The sequence below is a fragment of the Callorhinus ursinus genome, unplaced genomic scaffold, assembly GCF_003265705.2.
Source record: "Callorhinus ursinus isolate GAN/ISIS: 27379988/994484 unplaced genomic scaffold, GSC_fseal_2.0 scaffold18, whole genome shotgun sequence".
NCBI lineage: Eukaryota > Metazoa > Chordata > Mammalia > Carnivora > Otariidae > Callorhinus > Callorhinus ursinus.
The window spans coordinates 22,898,610-22,915,660 of record NW_027397080.1 but is presented as its reverse complement, the minus strand read 5'-3'; the positions used below and the strand labels follow the sequence as shown (position 1 = coordinate 22,915,660).

Below are 17,051 nucleotides of genomic sequence, written 5' to 3'. Positions count from 1 at the left end.
CCCCAGCAAAGCAAGCCTGAAAACTCACTGGTGAGAGAGCTTCGTAACACAGAGAGAAAGCCTCTTTGCTTTAGTTTGCCAATTTCCTTTTCTTTTCAAGAGGAGCCCAACGCAGGATCTGAACTTACAACCCTGAGATCGAGACCTGAGCTGAGATGAAGAGTCAGATGCTTAACCGCTGGAGCCGCCCAGGCGCCCCTCGTTTGCCAATTTCTTATACTTAGCTCATGAGTTCCGTGCCCCCAATGAACAGGAGGCCCCGTAAGACAGCTCAGAAAAGCAGAGGGGGCTGTTTGGCGAGTTCTCTCTGCTCTAACGTGAAGGTAGAAATCAATTCACTCCCCTCCCCGCCTAACCCTGGAGTCCCAGGAGAACGCCAGTGTTTGGATGGCCTACAAATGCTCAGCTTTCCGGCCGTGCCCCAGACGGGGAGCACAGGCATCCCAGTATTGTTCTTACCTCCCACCTCCTCCTCTGTCAGGGGAGGGGAACGGGCACATGGTTCCGAGGTCACACTCCTCACTTAAAGGATCGTGGGAATGCTTATGGAAACACTTGTTACAGCTCTGCCAGCTGGAATCCCTGCTTCCTAAGAGGTTTCTGGAAAGCTCAGGAGTGCAGGACTGGACACAGGAGGAAGGCAAGCGCGGGGAGGCAGATGTTCCGTGTTATCATAAAACAAACAGCAAGGATCAAACTGTCCACTTTAACTATGTGCCACTTAGTGTACTTCAATTACACCCCAATCAGGTTGGGAGAAAAGAATAAAAAATAGAGAGCCGGCCACATTTCTACCACCTCAAAAGTGCCCTGCTGCCCGACAGCTTCAGGAAAGCAGGTCTGAATGAGAAAATTCAATTAGGAAGTAAGCTTAAGGGAACCCAGAGCATGCCGAGCGAAGAGAGACCTTTCGAGGCATCTCAGTGCCGAGCAGCCCCCCAAGGCCCCTGGAAAAGTGACCATCAACGCCTCCCACTGCTCTCCAGGGAGATGAAGCTCAGACAGCGCACAGGGCGCACCCAAACTTATGTGTGGAAGGGGGACCCAGACGCGGAGCTGTGCTCCCTTTTCCATTTTCCTGTGCCCTTCACTAGTGAGACTCAGCACAAGAAGGGGCCACGTAAGACCGTCCAAGTTAGGGTATCAGTTCTCCAGCACACCGTGTTGTTCAAAGAAGGTAATAACACGGATGTCTCCCCAACTCCCCACCAAAAGCTGACAGGCCCTCAGCGGCCTTCAAGGTCATCAGCAAGAACTGCCCACTCTCTTTCTCGCAGTTTCCCTTATAACCAACCGCAGGCAGCTGGTCAACGCTGGGAGGTCATCCGATTGGGGGAAACAGCTTTAGCCGATTCTCACAGGAAGATTAAATGCAGAGTAAGGGGGCAGGGGTAGAAACCACTTCCAAAGAGGGATGCAACACAGATTGACTCAGCAGCCGGGATGCATTCTCGCAGGACGTAAAAATCAGCAGGTTCTGCCCAAGACCACTGAAGTCCAAAGAGACGGGGAACACGGTGGCACACCCCAGGTAAGAGAATCCTGCGGGAAAGAGGTCCTCTAGCCTTGGGGTAGCCCAATGGAGGTGGGAAACAACACGTCTCCTGGAAGGTATCCCCAAAACTCCCACATCGGAAAAGTGAGATAAAGCAAGAAACTGCCCCATTCCACAGGAATAAGAGTTATAAAACTAACCTTAGACGGCCTCTCCCGTACGGCAAAACCATCCACATCCGTGTTAATGTGGGAAACGATGACATCAACCAGTAAAAGTCTTTGAATTAAAGATCTGTTGTTCTTACAGAATCCAGAAGGTCAGTTTTAGTGAGCCCGGAGCCTCCCTCCCCCCGGCCGAAGACCCACCCCCTCCGGGCCACACGACGTCCCTTCAAATGCCTGGATCACCACCACAGGGGAGAACTCACCTGTCCACACAGCTGCTCTTCCACCTGCAACTTCTACCCACCCACAGGCCTGCCCACCACCCCCCAGACCGGCCGAAGACGCACCAGGTCCGGGCCACACGACGTCCCTTCAAATGCCTGAAGCCGGCCCTCACGCCTGCGACCTCGCCCACAGAGCAGCTCGCCCCGGCTGGGACACGGGTCTGACACCACCCCTCCATCCGGTGCCACCCGGGGTCCGCTGCACCGACTCAGGGAGTGTTGAGCGTGCGCCACTCGTTCCAAACCTCCTGTTAGATGCAGCACCTGGGGCTGTTTTATTGTGTTGTGTCTGTTGGTCGAGGGAGTCAAGGTCCCGCGGCAAGTACCTCAGCAGCCTCTCCAGCTGCCGTCACAGCCTGTGCCCAGACAGAGGAGAGCACGACAGGCCCAGGCGGGGGCTGCTACCACCTTTCCCACAGCTGAAGTAAAAAACACACCCGTTACTGACAAGTCCAACAAACCACTTAAGAAGTACTTGGAGATACAATCACCCAGGAAACGCTTTAACAAAAGATACGTTTGTCACGAATACGTGTTAGAAATAGAGGCGGGGAGAGATGATGTAAAAACAATTTGCTTCTTTATGTACATCGCGCATTTCTCCTGAAATCCAACCCTGGCAGCTCAATCCGACCTTCCTCACAGTGAAAGGGTAAATTCCAATCCAGCCTAAGTCCGGCTGTTCTGGATGGCAACCGCTGGATCCAAGCTGCCATGTTGCTAGGACGTGTGGTTTTTACACCAATCAACACTGTAAGGAGGAGAAGTCTACAGACATCCACACTGAGGTCCCCTCGGCGGAGTGACTCAGAATTAGTGTCCCAACAGGTATTACTGCATCCAGCTCCACTCTAGGTCATCCTTAAGACAGGCTATAACATTAAAAACCATGCTTTCAAAGAATAGCTAATGAATTTTAAAAATATACATAATATAAGTAATAAGCAGGTTTGGAAACTCTAAAAGACTGAATCCCGGGTACTTCGCCATGCATGTTCTTCATTTCGTGCAGCTTGCGTGTCCCGGCCAGAACTTGGGGTCTGTCCCCTCCCCCGCATTCAGAGGGCAGGGACACAGGGCACACAGGAGTTCATCTGCGTGGGGACTTTTCTTGGAAGTAGAGGGAGTGTGGGAGGTGCACTCAGGGGCACTCCATTTCCTGTGGGACTCGGTTTTGTTGCCCAGCCAGCCCCAGGAGAGGCAGGGTTCAAGGCAGAAGCAGAAGGCTCTGTGGACCCAGTGGGAGTGGGGTGTAGCACAGTCATTTAACTTCATTTGGTGGGTACCCATCACGTGTCTAGAGAACAAGCCACCAACTGGAAGGTGGTGATGGGCGTGCTCATCCCTCTTGGCCCCCACACTCGGAACTCAGAACTCTAGAACTGCTCACTGCAGACCTTCCCCAGGCTCCAAAGTGTCAGAGGCAATGGGGACGCTGGGAGAGGGGTGGCTTGATGGGGGCCCCAGAGCAAAAGGCAAAGGAGGTGGCAGCCTCACACTGCACAAGAGCACAAGCGAGGCGTGCACAGGAGCCCTCCAAAACCATCACGTGGGTCTCTCCAGATGGGGCCCTGTTGGGGGCTTTATCATCTCTGTAAATGCTGTGATTTCCAATTATAAGGGGCATGCATTATTTTTTCAAGATATTATTTATTTGTCAGAGAGAGAGAGACAGAAAGAGAGAGCACAAGCAGGGGGAGCTGCATGCAGAGTGAGAAGCAGGCTCCCTGTTCTGAGCAAGGAGCCCGATGTGGGGCTCGATCCTAGGACCCTGGGATCATGGCTTGAGCTGAAGGCAGACGCTTGACTGACTGAGCCACCCAGGTGCCCCAAAAGTTAAAGCGTTTTTAAACTTAAAAAAAAAAAAAGTTTTAAATTGACCCCCCCCCCAAAAAAAAAGCCAGCAATCACTCACTCTTCGTTCAGACTTCAGTACAGAGTGTAGGAAAATTCTGTTCTCAGAATGGTTGCCCAGACTGCTCATTAAACTTAAACCAGACGATCTGATTCGAACTAATTTAAGCTGAGGGAGGGTGGAGTGGGTGGAGAGGGTACAAGATTGGCTAGGGCAACAGGTAAACGGAGGTTCATTATATGCTTGAAATTTTCCATAATAAAAAGTTTTTAGTGTGTGTATGGGTTTTTGTTTTTGTTTTTTTTTTTTACACAAATTTGTATCAGGCAACACCCCCGTGTGTTAAGCCCCAGTTGCCAACTAAGCCAGGCTCTTACAGGCTTCAAGGCCTGTTTTCAGGACATTAGGCAACTTTCTCCCACTTGCATTCAAGCCAGGGAAGCTCCCCCCTCCCCCAAGGAAGAAGCAAAAGGAACCCCTACATGAAACTTTGCAGCAGCCAGGCGCTTAAAGGACTGAAAAAACACAGGGTCCTCAAAAACCACCAGAACTCTTCAACTTGATAAGCTCTGCTTTTGCTGGTTTCCTGCCAAGATGCCACCGGGCGCTCTAGAATCTCCAACTCTGGTTTGTTTTAGGAAAGTTCCACTGGTTCTGGCTTTAGCTCGGCTCCTCTACATGTTATAAAAATACTGCTTGCTCCCTTGGTGTGGCAGTAACTAACGACACCAACTGCGCTGGAAAAAGCCTTCAGTCAGTGCACAGAAGGGTAAATGCCTGGATGGCCAGCACTGGTTTGGTTTCATGGCCTTCCTCCCCTCAAAAAGAACCTAATAATTATATCCTTTTATATGACGAGTACGTCTTGCTTTTATTAAATGATTTTTTTAAAAATCTATTCCTTATTTTAAAATAAATAGGACACGGTGTAACAGAACCACATTAACATCACCCGACTCAGGGTGGAAGAGATACATAAGGTGGCTGAGGTCCATTTCGGGTCCATGGCTCCTTTAAATACTCTAGGAGCTCAAATTCAAATAAGAACGCTGATGTGAATCTAAGTGCCTCCAACATGCCCAGCACTTGGGCACTTCACAAGGAGCAAGGAGAGGTGCAGAGAGCTGGGTCACCTGTGACCAAGATCACATAGAGCAGATGCGGGGGCTGCAGTGTGGGTGTCCCTTGCTTGTTAAGGAAGACACCAGTCCCTCTGGGGCATTCACGGTGCTGCCCCTCGTGAGGCCAGAGATGAAGTGATGAAAGCTAAGGACCCCCTCCTGAGAGAAAGAGTGTGCATAAGGAGCTAGTGGGTTCACAGACCCTCCTCCTCCCAACCCCAAACGTCCCAGGTTAAAAACTTCTGTTCAGATTCTGGCTCATCAAAGGACTTGCTCCTCGGTTCTCCTGGAGTCCACGTGCTCCCAGAGCTGCCCTCACAGATGGTTTCCATGTGCCACCCGCCCCCGCCCCCCCGCCCCCCAGCCCCCCAGCCCCCCCAGCCCTTGGCAACTCTGGCTTGAACAGGACCAAAAATCTCTTTGGACTGACCCTCTTAAAACAACTAAGACATTTTCTCACCCATACACACAAACAAACCTTTACTGAAAACTAAAGATGAACAAAAGAGGATTACTTACAGAAAACACTAGGTGCCTCAGCCCTATCTAGATTATAAACACAAGATTTTGTTAAGATATAAGATAAACTACATCCTGGCTCCCAAGGGCACTGCCATGTTTGGAGGTCCTGATTTGGCTTTTCCATTCACCTCCCTGCCACTGTCCACCTCGCAACCCCAACCTGACATAAAGGGGTCACTTCCTAGAAATCTAAACCTCATCCCTGGAGCCAAGGAAATAATTTCAAGGAGTAGGCGAAAACCAGAGAAGAAATCTAGAAAGCAATTTTGCAAAAACAGCTGCAAACTGGAGAAAAACAATTTTTTTTCAGGTGTGAAGCCCCCTGCCCCAGGGATTTTGCAAAGGTCTGACACAAAGCTTTCACACATTCATTCATTCGACATTATTTACAGTGGCAAAAAGGAAAACTGACCTTAGTGCTCAGTGTACTTAAATTATGGTGAACCATAAAATGACCCCCTACACGATCATCCAGAAGTTTTCAGTTAGGTGAGAAAAGGGTTCCTGTGATGCCAGTATGAACAAGCAGGCTGCAAAATTTAAAATATGGGAGCTCAATTTTAAAAATACGCTCAGAGGAGACTGGGGGAAAAAAACCCACACCAAAGTAAAAGCGGCTCTAGACCCAAGGGGGGAATTCTCAGGACTGCTAGTTTTTCATCCTCTTTATACTTTTTTGCATTTTCCACAATTGAAATATGTGCTTTTTGCCCCTTTCCTTCTGCCTGTAAATGGGATACAGGCTCTCCGTAAACAAGTCAAGCATTACAGAAAGCACAAAGCCCCCCTACGATCCCACCACCCAGAGGACATCGCTCCCCAAAGGTAACCAGCACTAATCATGGGGCTTCCATTTTTCCAGATGTTTTCCAACAAGCATTACTTCAAGAATCAAATAATTTCCTCAGAAAACAATCCATATGATTCCATATACACGAACCGTCCAGACCAGAAAGAAGGAGAGACCAGTGGTTTGCCTGGGGCAGGAGGGGGGGACAGGGAGTAACCGCAAATGGGTGCAAGGGATCTTTCTAGGGGTGACGGAAATGTTGTTAAATCGGACTGTGGTGATGGCTCTGCCACTCTGTAAATTTACTAAAAAATGTACAAAATTGAGCCGTACACTGAAAACCAGGGAGATTTAGGATATGTAAATTATACCTCTGTAAAGCAGTTGCAAAAACCCGAAACACAACAGCGGCAGATCTAGAGGTGCCGACAGTGTTGTGGGGCTCGCCCCCCGCCAACGCTGTCCCACCTCTGCTGGGAGGGGCAGGGAAGAGCCCGCAGCTCCGCACCCCGCTTCTCTCAAGAGCACTTGGCAAGTCCACGTGGAAGGAGCAGAGGAAGCTGGCAGCCCCTGAGGAATCACTGGACAAACGTCCCGCACGCGGGGCTGCTCAGATAACGTCCAAGAGTGAGAGTTGGGGGCGGGGGGGGCAGAGGTCAGTCCCCCTGTGCACAGGGCGCAGCGAAGAACTGGCCGCGAGCAGCCATTCATGAGGCTCGGGCCGGACCGCCCGGAGACGGAGTGCTGGCCCAAAAAAGGGCCCACATACCACACGAGGTTCAGGATGTGCTGTGTGCACGAACAAGGAGAACACTGCTCTCATCCAACAGAAACGTTAAAGCTGCCACGACACGATGTTACTCCCTGGAAGTACTCGAAGGTGAAGAGAAATGGGCCAAAGTGAAAAGGAGTAACAAGACATCAGCCATGTGGAAGAGAAGGTGAGCAGCAGAAAACACACTACATAAAGGGCACAAGGACAACAGAACAGAAAAGCAATCTGGGTGCCAAGAAGACTGGAAAGAGGTACAATTCTCTTAGAAAGTAATTGGCAATTATGTGTCAAAAGCTTTTAAAGTGTTCCTTCCCTTCTAGGAAAATCTACCCTAAAGAAATCACTCAAATGTATGCACAAAGATGCCCACTGTTACGTTGCAAAAAACTGTAAATAACCTCCCCAAAAAAGAGAAAATGATCAAATAGCCTGTAACCATTACAATGTTTGCAGAGAAAGTCCTTTAAAACATGGGAAAATGATGTATTTTATGTTAAATGAGCACAGTTGTATATACATATTTAATCTCAACTGAGGAAAAAAATGCCAAAATCCTGGAGAGAAACAATATATGAAAATGTTAGCAGTGTCTTTCTCTGGGTAGGGAAATTAAGTGATTCTTTTTCTCCTTTTACCTGTTTTTCTGAACTTTCCAAATTTTTTATAGAGGTATTCCTCAACCTCTAAAATATCCATGACCCATTTGCCAAGTGGATTTCGTTAACTTTACCCTCTAGGGTCTGTACTGTGTAGAAACCAGGCTTTATTTTCCAGACATAAAATTCTAATGCTGACTCTGCTTTCCCAAAGGACAACCCCACCGATCAAAAAATGACAACCACCACACTCCAGATCACAGTGGGCCCCCCAGGAGATGTGCCGCCTCCCCCAGCCCGCACTGAGAATAATCTCTGCTAGGAGCATGTGAAACTTCTACCACCCTTTGAGAAATAAGGATTTTGTAGTTGTTGCTGCTTTGTCTTCAAGCGGGAGAGAAACACACACTGAATTTAAACCTCAGCCTTGACAGGGTCCCTGGGCAGGAGCAGGCCTCGTCCTTGAGGAAGCCCGATACCACCTAGAAGGCAGCTGGAGCCACAGACCTTCATGCCTTCCCAAGAGTGTTCTGCAGACACAGCAGTCCAGCTACATGATTTTAGCTGGCAGGTTCCCTGAAGAGCCATGCCCCCGGGACGCCACCCCAAGGTCAGGGGCAGAGCAGTCCAGGCAGAGCTCAGCTGAGAACTGGCGGGACAGGGCATAGCTTGGTGGCCCACATCAACTCAGCCCCAGGAGCTCACAAGCCCTCCGCTCTTCTGCCTGGTGGCCTCAACCAGAACGCTGAGCCACACTCACGAGCTGGTGCCACCAAGCAACGTGCGATTAATTGTAGTTACAGCACAAAGTTCATTTTATGTTTAAGAATTAGAACAGGTGTGATGTTAGCGCTCTAACTAGGGCCCTGTCACTTGATTATCCTCAGAGCTTTCTTCAATGTAGGGATAGAGGGGGCAGAGGCGGCGCTAACACAGACAGCCTCCAGCTCCAGGGTGCTGGGCGCATGAGGACCTCCCAGGCATGGTGCGGGTGGGCTTTCCTTTTAGAGAGTTAATAGCCAGCCAACCTACCAGCCAAGCGAGTGTTAAGGGGTCCCGCGTCTATAGACACAGGAAGCCAAATAATCTCCAAGTAATCAAACAGAAGACGGGGCTGCAGAGCCCGTGGGGTCAGCAGCAAGCCTAGCTGCTGGCAGGGAAAGGCACGCTGGGGCAGCCCCAAAGGCGAAAGTAAACATCCAGAACACCCTTCTCTCCTGGCACTTTCTATCTCCGAGGGGATTTTTCCTTTGCGAGGCAGAACTTTTACTCCTAGCTGTAAATCAATCTGGATGGGCTTACTGCCACTCTCCTCCGTCCTCCCGTTAGGGTATCTAATTAATATTTTTCTACTCTTCTTGCCCCCAGATACGAGTGTTTAGACACTGAAATGAACACATCACTTTCCACTCCACCAACCCCCTTAACCCACAAGGCCCAGAGGTAAAAACTCCCCCCCTTTCCCTCCCTGAACCACCAATCAAATCCTGGCGGCAACTGGGACAACCCAGACCAAGGGACATGCAAAGTGCTCTGCTATCTCTTACCTTCCATAAATGCTTTTTCCCTTCATTCAACTGCAAATGATTCGCATGAGAAGTGGCCTGAAGACCAGACCAGCTTTACTCCCTCCTCTGCAGCCAACTGTCACTTAGTCAACACATTTCCAGGAGGGGGGGGGTGGAGGCTGTTTTCAGTGTCTCTCAGTTTAATCACTGGCCTTGCTCTCATCCAAAAACCTCTCCTGCCCGTGTACCATGTGGAGTCCATTAACTTTGCTGTTTACTTTCCCTGCCGCCTCCCTTCGGCCTGACAGTTACAGTTTCCAGCCCTATGGCCACTTAGCCACCTGTTGCTCCCCTTCTTCCGTCTGATCTGACATGCGTGTCGCCTCTCTAGGTTCGGGGTCACATCCTTCAGGCTGGCCATGGCCCGGGTGGGAGAATCCTGCCCCCCGCCTGGACCTGTCTGGGCACTGGAGAGGCTCCTGACGAGCTGAGATGCCAGGACACTCGGACGCTGCTCCAGGCCGCCCGCGGCCCCCTCCCCACTTCCCCCATCTGGCTTCCATCTGACCCTAGCAGCTGGCCAGGTGGTTTTCATTTGCAGATGAAACCCCAGCAGCTCCACCACCACACATCTCCTGACCCTAGAGTTGAGGTACGGCCGACAGGCACAAAGTACACTGTGTGTCACTAAGCAGGACTGAAAGGCCACATTTTCCAGGGCCGGAACCAGGGGTAAGAGAGCAAAGTGGGGTCTTGAGGCTTGGAAATTCTGACGACAGCCAAGAAAAAGAAATGCCCTGGTGTGACAGGACATGAATCCCATCTGGCACGGGAGCTGAGGAAACGGGGAGGGGCTTCTTCAGTGTTCTGCATCTGGTCTCAGACTGGAGACACGGGGACACCGGCCCCTGCTCCTGAGCTCTCCACTAGCATGCTCAAATAATGAAGGCAGCAGCAGGTCTTCAATGTGCGTCACGCTAGGTCTACGCAACGTGCTAGCAAACAGCTAAAATCCGGTCTATGAAGAAAAAGTAACAATACACAAAAACGGTGATGATGATCTTAACCACAGTTCTACTGATTACGGTGTCCCAGACACTGTTCTAAGTGCTTAGTGTTAATTCATTTGCTCCTAACAGGCCTATAACATAGCTTCCACTATTAATCCTACTTCCTAGACATGAGGACCGAGGTACCGGGAAGTTACGAAACTCATCAAGGGGCACGAAGCTGGTAAGTGGCAGCGCCGGAATATGAACACGGCCTGGCTCCGGAAGCCAGGTTTTTAACTGCCATCCTATCCTGCCACCCAGAAGAGAACAGAAGAAAAACACAACAGTTATCTATTTATATAAACACAACAGTAAATAACAATCATGAACAGCCAGAGAGAAGTACTCCAAAATAACAGGTATTTTGTCTTAAGTAATGGGATTAAGGTGATTCTTTTTATATACTCTGCTATTGTTTCCAATTCTCTACAATTTGCTAAATCAGAAGGAGATCATGACTATTATCATTTTTGAGTCCTTAAAGAAAAAAGATCTGTGTGCCAGCTAGCCCTAGGGATCGACAGTAAAATCAGTCCCCAGCAGTTCCTCAAATTTTATTTATTTTTAAAGATTTTATTTGTCAGAGAGAGAGCACAAATGGGGGGAGGGGCAGAGGCAGAGGTAGAAGCCGACACCCCGCTGAGCAAGGAGCCCGATGCAGGACTCCATCCCAGGACCCCGGGATAATGACCTGAGCTGAAGGCGGACACCTAGCCAACTGAGCCACTCAGGAGGCCCGGTCCCCGGCAGTTCTAATGAAACTTTCACGTGAGTTACTTAAACCCACCCCGCCCCACACACGCAAGTTTCTTCACCTGTGCAATGGGACTACCACTACCCAACCTCAGAGACTGTCAGGATGAAACGGGAGCCTGGTGGAGCTCCCGGCACAGGACGGGCATTAAAACAACCACACTCTTTCCAGGGGGCCCACAAGAGCAGCGACCACTTTTCGATGCCCACCCCGATAGGCACGTAACACACACAGAGTCAATTCTTTCTCACTCCCCAGTAGGTGAAAGAAAGATAATGAGGTTCAGGAGCTCCCCCAGAGCCACAATGCCTGGAAGAGGTCGATGCAAGATTGGAACCAGGTTTGCCCAACTCCAGGGCCCATGCCCCTTCCACGATCCCCACTTCCCTTTCAGATCAAGTTCCAGGTGAAGACAGACAAGGTATCACCATGTTCCTCTTTCTCGGCTGCTCCCTTTCAACTACTTCGGCATCCTTAAAGGTCCAGGCGGGAGGGAGCACGCCTCACATTGAAATGATTACGAGGCAGTTCTCAGTATCTCCGTCCACACTCGAAACCCGATCCACCTGGTTCAATTATCCCCCAGCTGTCCCTAACTCAGTCCAAGTTCATAGACAGATTGATGCTGACAGTCCTGGGAGCAAGCCTAGGGCCCCCTCCTCCTGCAGCCACACCTAGGAACAATCCATTTTTTGGAACTTACTTCAGAAGACTCTGGTTGCCACTCTGGCATCCTAGATCCTGACAAAAGTGGGACGGTGGTTTTCAGACATATGCTCTTCCCCTCGTCCCAGTTCTCCCCAATGGGCCAGAGCTCAACTTCAGGGGGCCTAGGGAGCTAACAGTGATGGCTTTGCTGTGGATTACAGTCTGGACCAGTGAAGAACAAGTGTGTGTTCACAAAACGAGGCTGGAGCGCTTCCAAAGAGGCCGAAAGCAAGGCATCTGGAAGCAAGACCATGTTTGACGGCGCCTCCTGGCTCAGCAAACATGGGCGCATTCTAGCCCTTCCCGACCTCCGAACAGACTGCCTGCCAGGGTTAACCCCGTGCACAAGGAATTCTTAGTTTCTAAAATTTTTTAAAAGCTCACTATATGGTCCTTTAAAGTGTGGATCTGATATACAAAAAGTCCATTTTACTTACTATACACTTCAGGGTGTCTCTACAGCCTCGAACAGGTGCATCCTGAAGCAGGAGGAAGATCACCTGGAGATTATCAAGGATCAACTTGGTTGTTTGACAAACAAGAAAACAGAGCCCAGAAAGAGACAAGCTGGTACAAGAACCTTTGGTAGCAAACGCCCTTAAAAATCATCCTTTTACACTTCGCAATGCCAACTGGTATTGAGGCTTGTGTTGGAAGATGTCATACTTCTGAAGGACAAAGGGGCAAAGGAAGAGAAGTATCTCAAACGCACTCACTGCGTTTGTTTTGGAAAAGACCAGTCAAGAGTCCACAAAAGGTTATGAAAAACCCCAGTGACACCACCTCTAATATTTATCTTTGGATAATAGAAAGTGATGTGTTATCTTTTTTTAAAGATTTTATTTCTTTATTTGACAGAGACAAAGTGAGAGAGGGAACACAAGCAGGGGGAGTGGGAGAGGGAGAAACAGGCTTCCCACCGAGCAGAGCGCTCGATGTGGGACTCGATCCCAGGACCCTGGGATCATGGCCTGAGTCAAAGGCAGACGCTTAACGACTGAGCCACCCAGGCGCGCCGAAAGGGATGTCTATTATTTTTAAGAACTCTCTTTGCTATTACATGACTCGTCCCTGCATGCCAGGACTGCTCTCATCTGGTGCCAGGGAGACTCTGCTGAATCATCAAGTTTGCAAAAATGATCACTGCTCAATTCGTGTCACTCCACAGAGCAGGCTGATATGCCCCAAACCAGCTATGCGGAGGGACTGTTGTTGTTCCTTTCATTATTACCAGTGGTTCCCGTCTCACTTTAAGGTCTTAACGACATTTCAATCCAAGAACTTATCAATACCCTCAGTAGTTGAGTTGCTCAGAAATGCCCACCAGGTCAGCGGGAGTTCCTAAGGAGAAGCCACCACGAGATCTGGAGGCTGGACCGTGGCACAAAGAAGGGAAGCAGCAGGTGCAGAGGCCAGAACAGGGAAGGGAAGACTATGGCAGAGACGAAGAACTTACTGCCACAGACGGCATACAGGAAGTCTCTAAGAATGCAAGGGGACAATCCTGTGACTGGCAAAACAGGGAAGTTTTTTTCCTACTCGCAACTAACATGCAGTGGAAGGATGGAAAGGAATATCTACCGCTGGATAAAATACTACCAATACCACCTCACATGTGCGCAGCACCTAAAAGCCTGCCAAGTGCTCCCCCCTTAGGCACCGGACCCCCCCCCCCGACAAAGCTGTAAGGCAGACAACAGATCCCCACTCTACAGGAGAGGAAGTGGACTTCGGGGAGGCAAGCGCTCGCGCCCCGGGACACACAGCTACTCAGTGACAAGGCTGGGACCAGAGGTGAGAACACTTCTGCACCTGCCAGTTTGGGAAGATGAGCAAATAATGCCTCCCTACATCAGCCAGTTACTATTGCCTCCACTTCTCTGAAGGACTCTACAACTCTCAAGTATGAGGCCTCAACATACCGAAAAGGAATCTCAGGGCTTTCCCTCACCAAAGCCTATCTGTTATGCAAATAGAGAACATTTACCGAGGGCGCCTGGGTGGCTCAGATGGTTAAGCATCTGCCTTTGGCTCAGGTCATGATCCCGAGGTCCTGGGATCGAGTCCCGCATCGGGCTCCCTGCTCCTTGGGAGCCTGCTTCTCCCTCTGCTTCTCTCTCTCTCTCTCTCTCTCTCTCCCCTCCCCGTCTCTCATGAATAAATAAAATCTTTAAAAAAAAAAAAAAAAGAGAACATTTACCGAGCATCTACTATATGCCAGTAATAAGGCTATGAAACATTTATTATTACAAGTATTATTTCTCTCCATCCCCAATACCAACCCTCCCCCTCTTGCCCAAGCCAGCATGTGCCCCCTGGTGTACCACAGTAGTCTCCTGACCCACACTTGCTCTGGCACCCTCCCTTCTCCACACCTGGGTCAGAGCAAACTTCAGGACTCACACCTGATCAGCCCCATGGCCTACACCCTTCAAAGTCTCCTAGGAAGAAGATAACCACCCCCACCCACCCCACCCCCCCCCACACACACTGGGGGCTAGAAGTAGAGTCCTGCCCACCTCTCCATTCTCATTTTCCACGCTGCTCCTTGCCACCACTGTGTTCCTTCTGTCCCTCTTTACTCACTAAGCCCCTTCCTGCCACAGGGCTTTGCACGTTGTGGCTCCTGCTGCCTGGACTGCTATTTCCTCAGCTCAAGCCCAGCCCCTCCTGACCCTCCTGACGCCAAGCCCCCCACTGCAGCCTCGTGGCGGCACGCCTCCCTCCAGGCGCCATGACTACCTGGTTGGTGTCCATGTCCCCCACTAGGCTGTAGGCTCCAAGAGAGCAAGGGTAATGTTCTTCTTGGTCACTTTTGTATTGCCCGGGTCTGGCACAGTGTTTAACTCATGGTCAGTGAATAGTCAGGGAACAAGCTGATGACACTTTTTAAAAAAAAAAAAAAGATTTTATTTATTTATTTGAGAGAGAGACACAGCGAGAGAGGGAACACAAGCAGGGGGAGCGGGAGAGGGAGAAGCAGGCTTCCACGGAGCAGGCAGCCCAATGCGGGGCTCTATCCCAGGACCCCGGGATCATGACCTGAGCTGAAGGCAGACGCTTAACAACTGAGCCACCCAGGCGCCCCAAGCTGATGACCCTTATCTGCTTGAGCACCAAGAACAGAAAAGGCTGCAAGCTGGCTCCCAGTCCCAAGAGAGTCTTCCACCACCACATGAATACAGCCAGGATGATGGTAAGAGGCTGCAGAGAGGTGTGGGAAGAGCACTGGATGTGGAGTCAGCATGTCCTGATGGGGTGAGGCCTGGTGATGACCAGCCCTATGGGTGAACATCACTCAAATGCAGGCAAACCCTAGGTGCCTTCTGGTTGGCATCAATGTCAACCTACCCATCATGTGACCCTGACCCAACCCCAGTTATGGCCACCTCCCTGACACCACCCTCTCTCACTGAGCAGCCCAGCTGTTGTCACCCTGCTTCTACCCTTGCCTCTCACAATCCTTCATCCGTGCAGCAACTGAAATAACCTTTTTTTTAACATAAATAAGATCACAGTATTCTCCTGCTTAAAACCTTAAGTCTTGTTACCATTAGAATAGAACCTGATGCATAAGGCCCTGTGTGGCTCAACTCAGCAGCAGACCCGTCTTCCATTCCTCCACCTCGGCACCCCTGCACCGGCTGGTCCCCTCCGGTCCGCAATGGCTGGCTCCCTCTCCGCACTGTCACCTCACCTGGAGGGCACCACGGGAGAGGGCACCACGGGAGGGGGCCCCGCCGCCCCTGCCCGCCCAGCACATCACCGGCTGTTTCTTCACAGCACTTACTACTGGAAAGGCTCGTGTTTATGATCTGTCTCGTCCCAACAAAGCAGGGACTTCGTGTTGGTCACTACGTGAGTGACTATTTGCTGAATCAATGCCTCTTACAACGCTAATACAAACAGTTACTGCGCCCTTCCTGGGACAGAGCAAGGAGCATGTGAGATGCATTAATTCATCCTCCATACAACGCCCCCAATCGCCATTTTACAGAGGAGGAGAGTGAGGAACAGAGAGGCTCTGTGGGATTCACACCCAGGCAGCCAGCTCCAGCCCCTGTGCTGTGGGCCACCAGCCTGCGCGTGCTGCTTCTCTTGGCTTCCCTGGATTGCACACTGTCTCCCACGTGGACGGGAGCCGCTGGGGAGCAGGCACCGGATCTCGTGGCACCTGTCTCCCTAGGGTCCCAGATGAAAGCTTAGAAACAAATGAAGGAATCAGAGAAGCCGTGGCTAGGAAAGCCGTTCAAAAGCCAGCATGTTTACAACTCACACCCGCACTCCAGGAGGCGGCTCCCGGCAGGTGGGACAAGGAAAGAGGCACCAGCCACATGAGACGCACCCCCCCCCAAGAGCAAGTGGGTCCTATGAGGTCTCCTGTTTCACCCTATAAGAGCTACACCCTCATCTTGAGAAACTTTTCCACAAAATGTTATGCAAATGACATTTGGAAAGGGTTTCCTACTGCTTTATTTTGGAAAGTTATCGAAGATTACTAAGTACTATTAATGGTTTTGTCTCCCTTACACATTTACGCCCAATCTCTGCTCCATCCTGCTGACCCTGTGGAGCACACGTGGGAGCACACGTGATCATCCCGAGGGAGCAGGGAGCTCAGTGATTGGAGAGAAGCCGCCCCAGGTCACAAGGCGGCGGGCCAGGGGATCCAGGCTGCTAACCTGCCCTTTTTACCACAACACCAAAGCCTTCGATAATGGGTTTCAGGAAAAGGGCCCCAATTTTCTCCCAATGACTTCAGAGTGATCGCTCGAGTTGTGGAGCGCAGAGACCGCAAGGTGGAGGCCGACCATTTCTGGCAGCGCACGTCCGCATGAATGGCTGAGAACGCCCCCCACCGCCTCAAGCTCCCGCAGCATCAAACGGCAGCCGGCAGCAGGAACAGACAGAGCCCCACTACAGGAAGGCGGGCTGAACCGCCGAGTTCACACTATGAATTCACCGAACTGGCCCAAAGAGGAAGCCAAACTGCAGACCAAGCAGCCAGGAAGCCCAGGGCCCGCCCACCCGAGCCTTCCGGGCTGGTTACCAGCAGCTCCAAGGGACAGAGTGGCAGACGGAGGGACCCCCGCCTCCTGAGCAGCGGCGAGCAGGCAGGGCTACCCGGGCAGAGAGCAAACAGATGGCATCTAAGAAATGGCCAAGGCCAAAGCTGGGCTGGATCCCGGCTAAGGAGAGGGGAGTGTGGCTAAAGCGCCCGATACCAGCCAGCAATTGCCCGGGAGGGCGCCTGGGACCCCAAGGGCTCATGGATCCGAGACTTTGGTGACATTCAGCTTCCATTTCTATGATCTGACTCAATAAACAGACTTTATTCTCTGAAAGAGGCCTATTTCAAAGGACCTCTGCATGCCCATTGACGGGTCTGCCCAGCAGGTAACGGGAGCCCAGATGAGCAGGAGC

At 50.9% G+C, this 17,051-nt stretch overlaps 1 protein-coding gene across 4 annotated transcripts in view; it reads right to left on the bottom strand.

Annotated features, from left to right (window-relative positions):
- Nucleotides 1–17,051, bottom strand: part of CAPZB (capping actin protein of muscle Z-line subunit beta) — a 132,856-nt gene that overhangs the window by 87,147 nt on the left and 28,658 nt on the right. Inside the window, exon 1 of one of the 4 annotated variants that reach the window (XM_073903263.1) lies at nt 14,370–14,399. The exons of the other annotated variants lie outside the window; for them this stretch is intronic. Coding sequence (XP_073759364.1) covers nt 14,370–14,384 — 15 coding nt within the window. The 5' untranslated portion in view covers nt 14,385–14,399. Of the gene's footprint in view, nt 1–14,369; nt 14,400–17,051 lie in introns of those variants that run through there. 4 annotated transcript variants of the gene reach the window in all.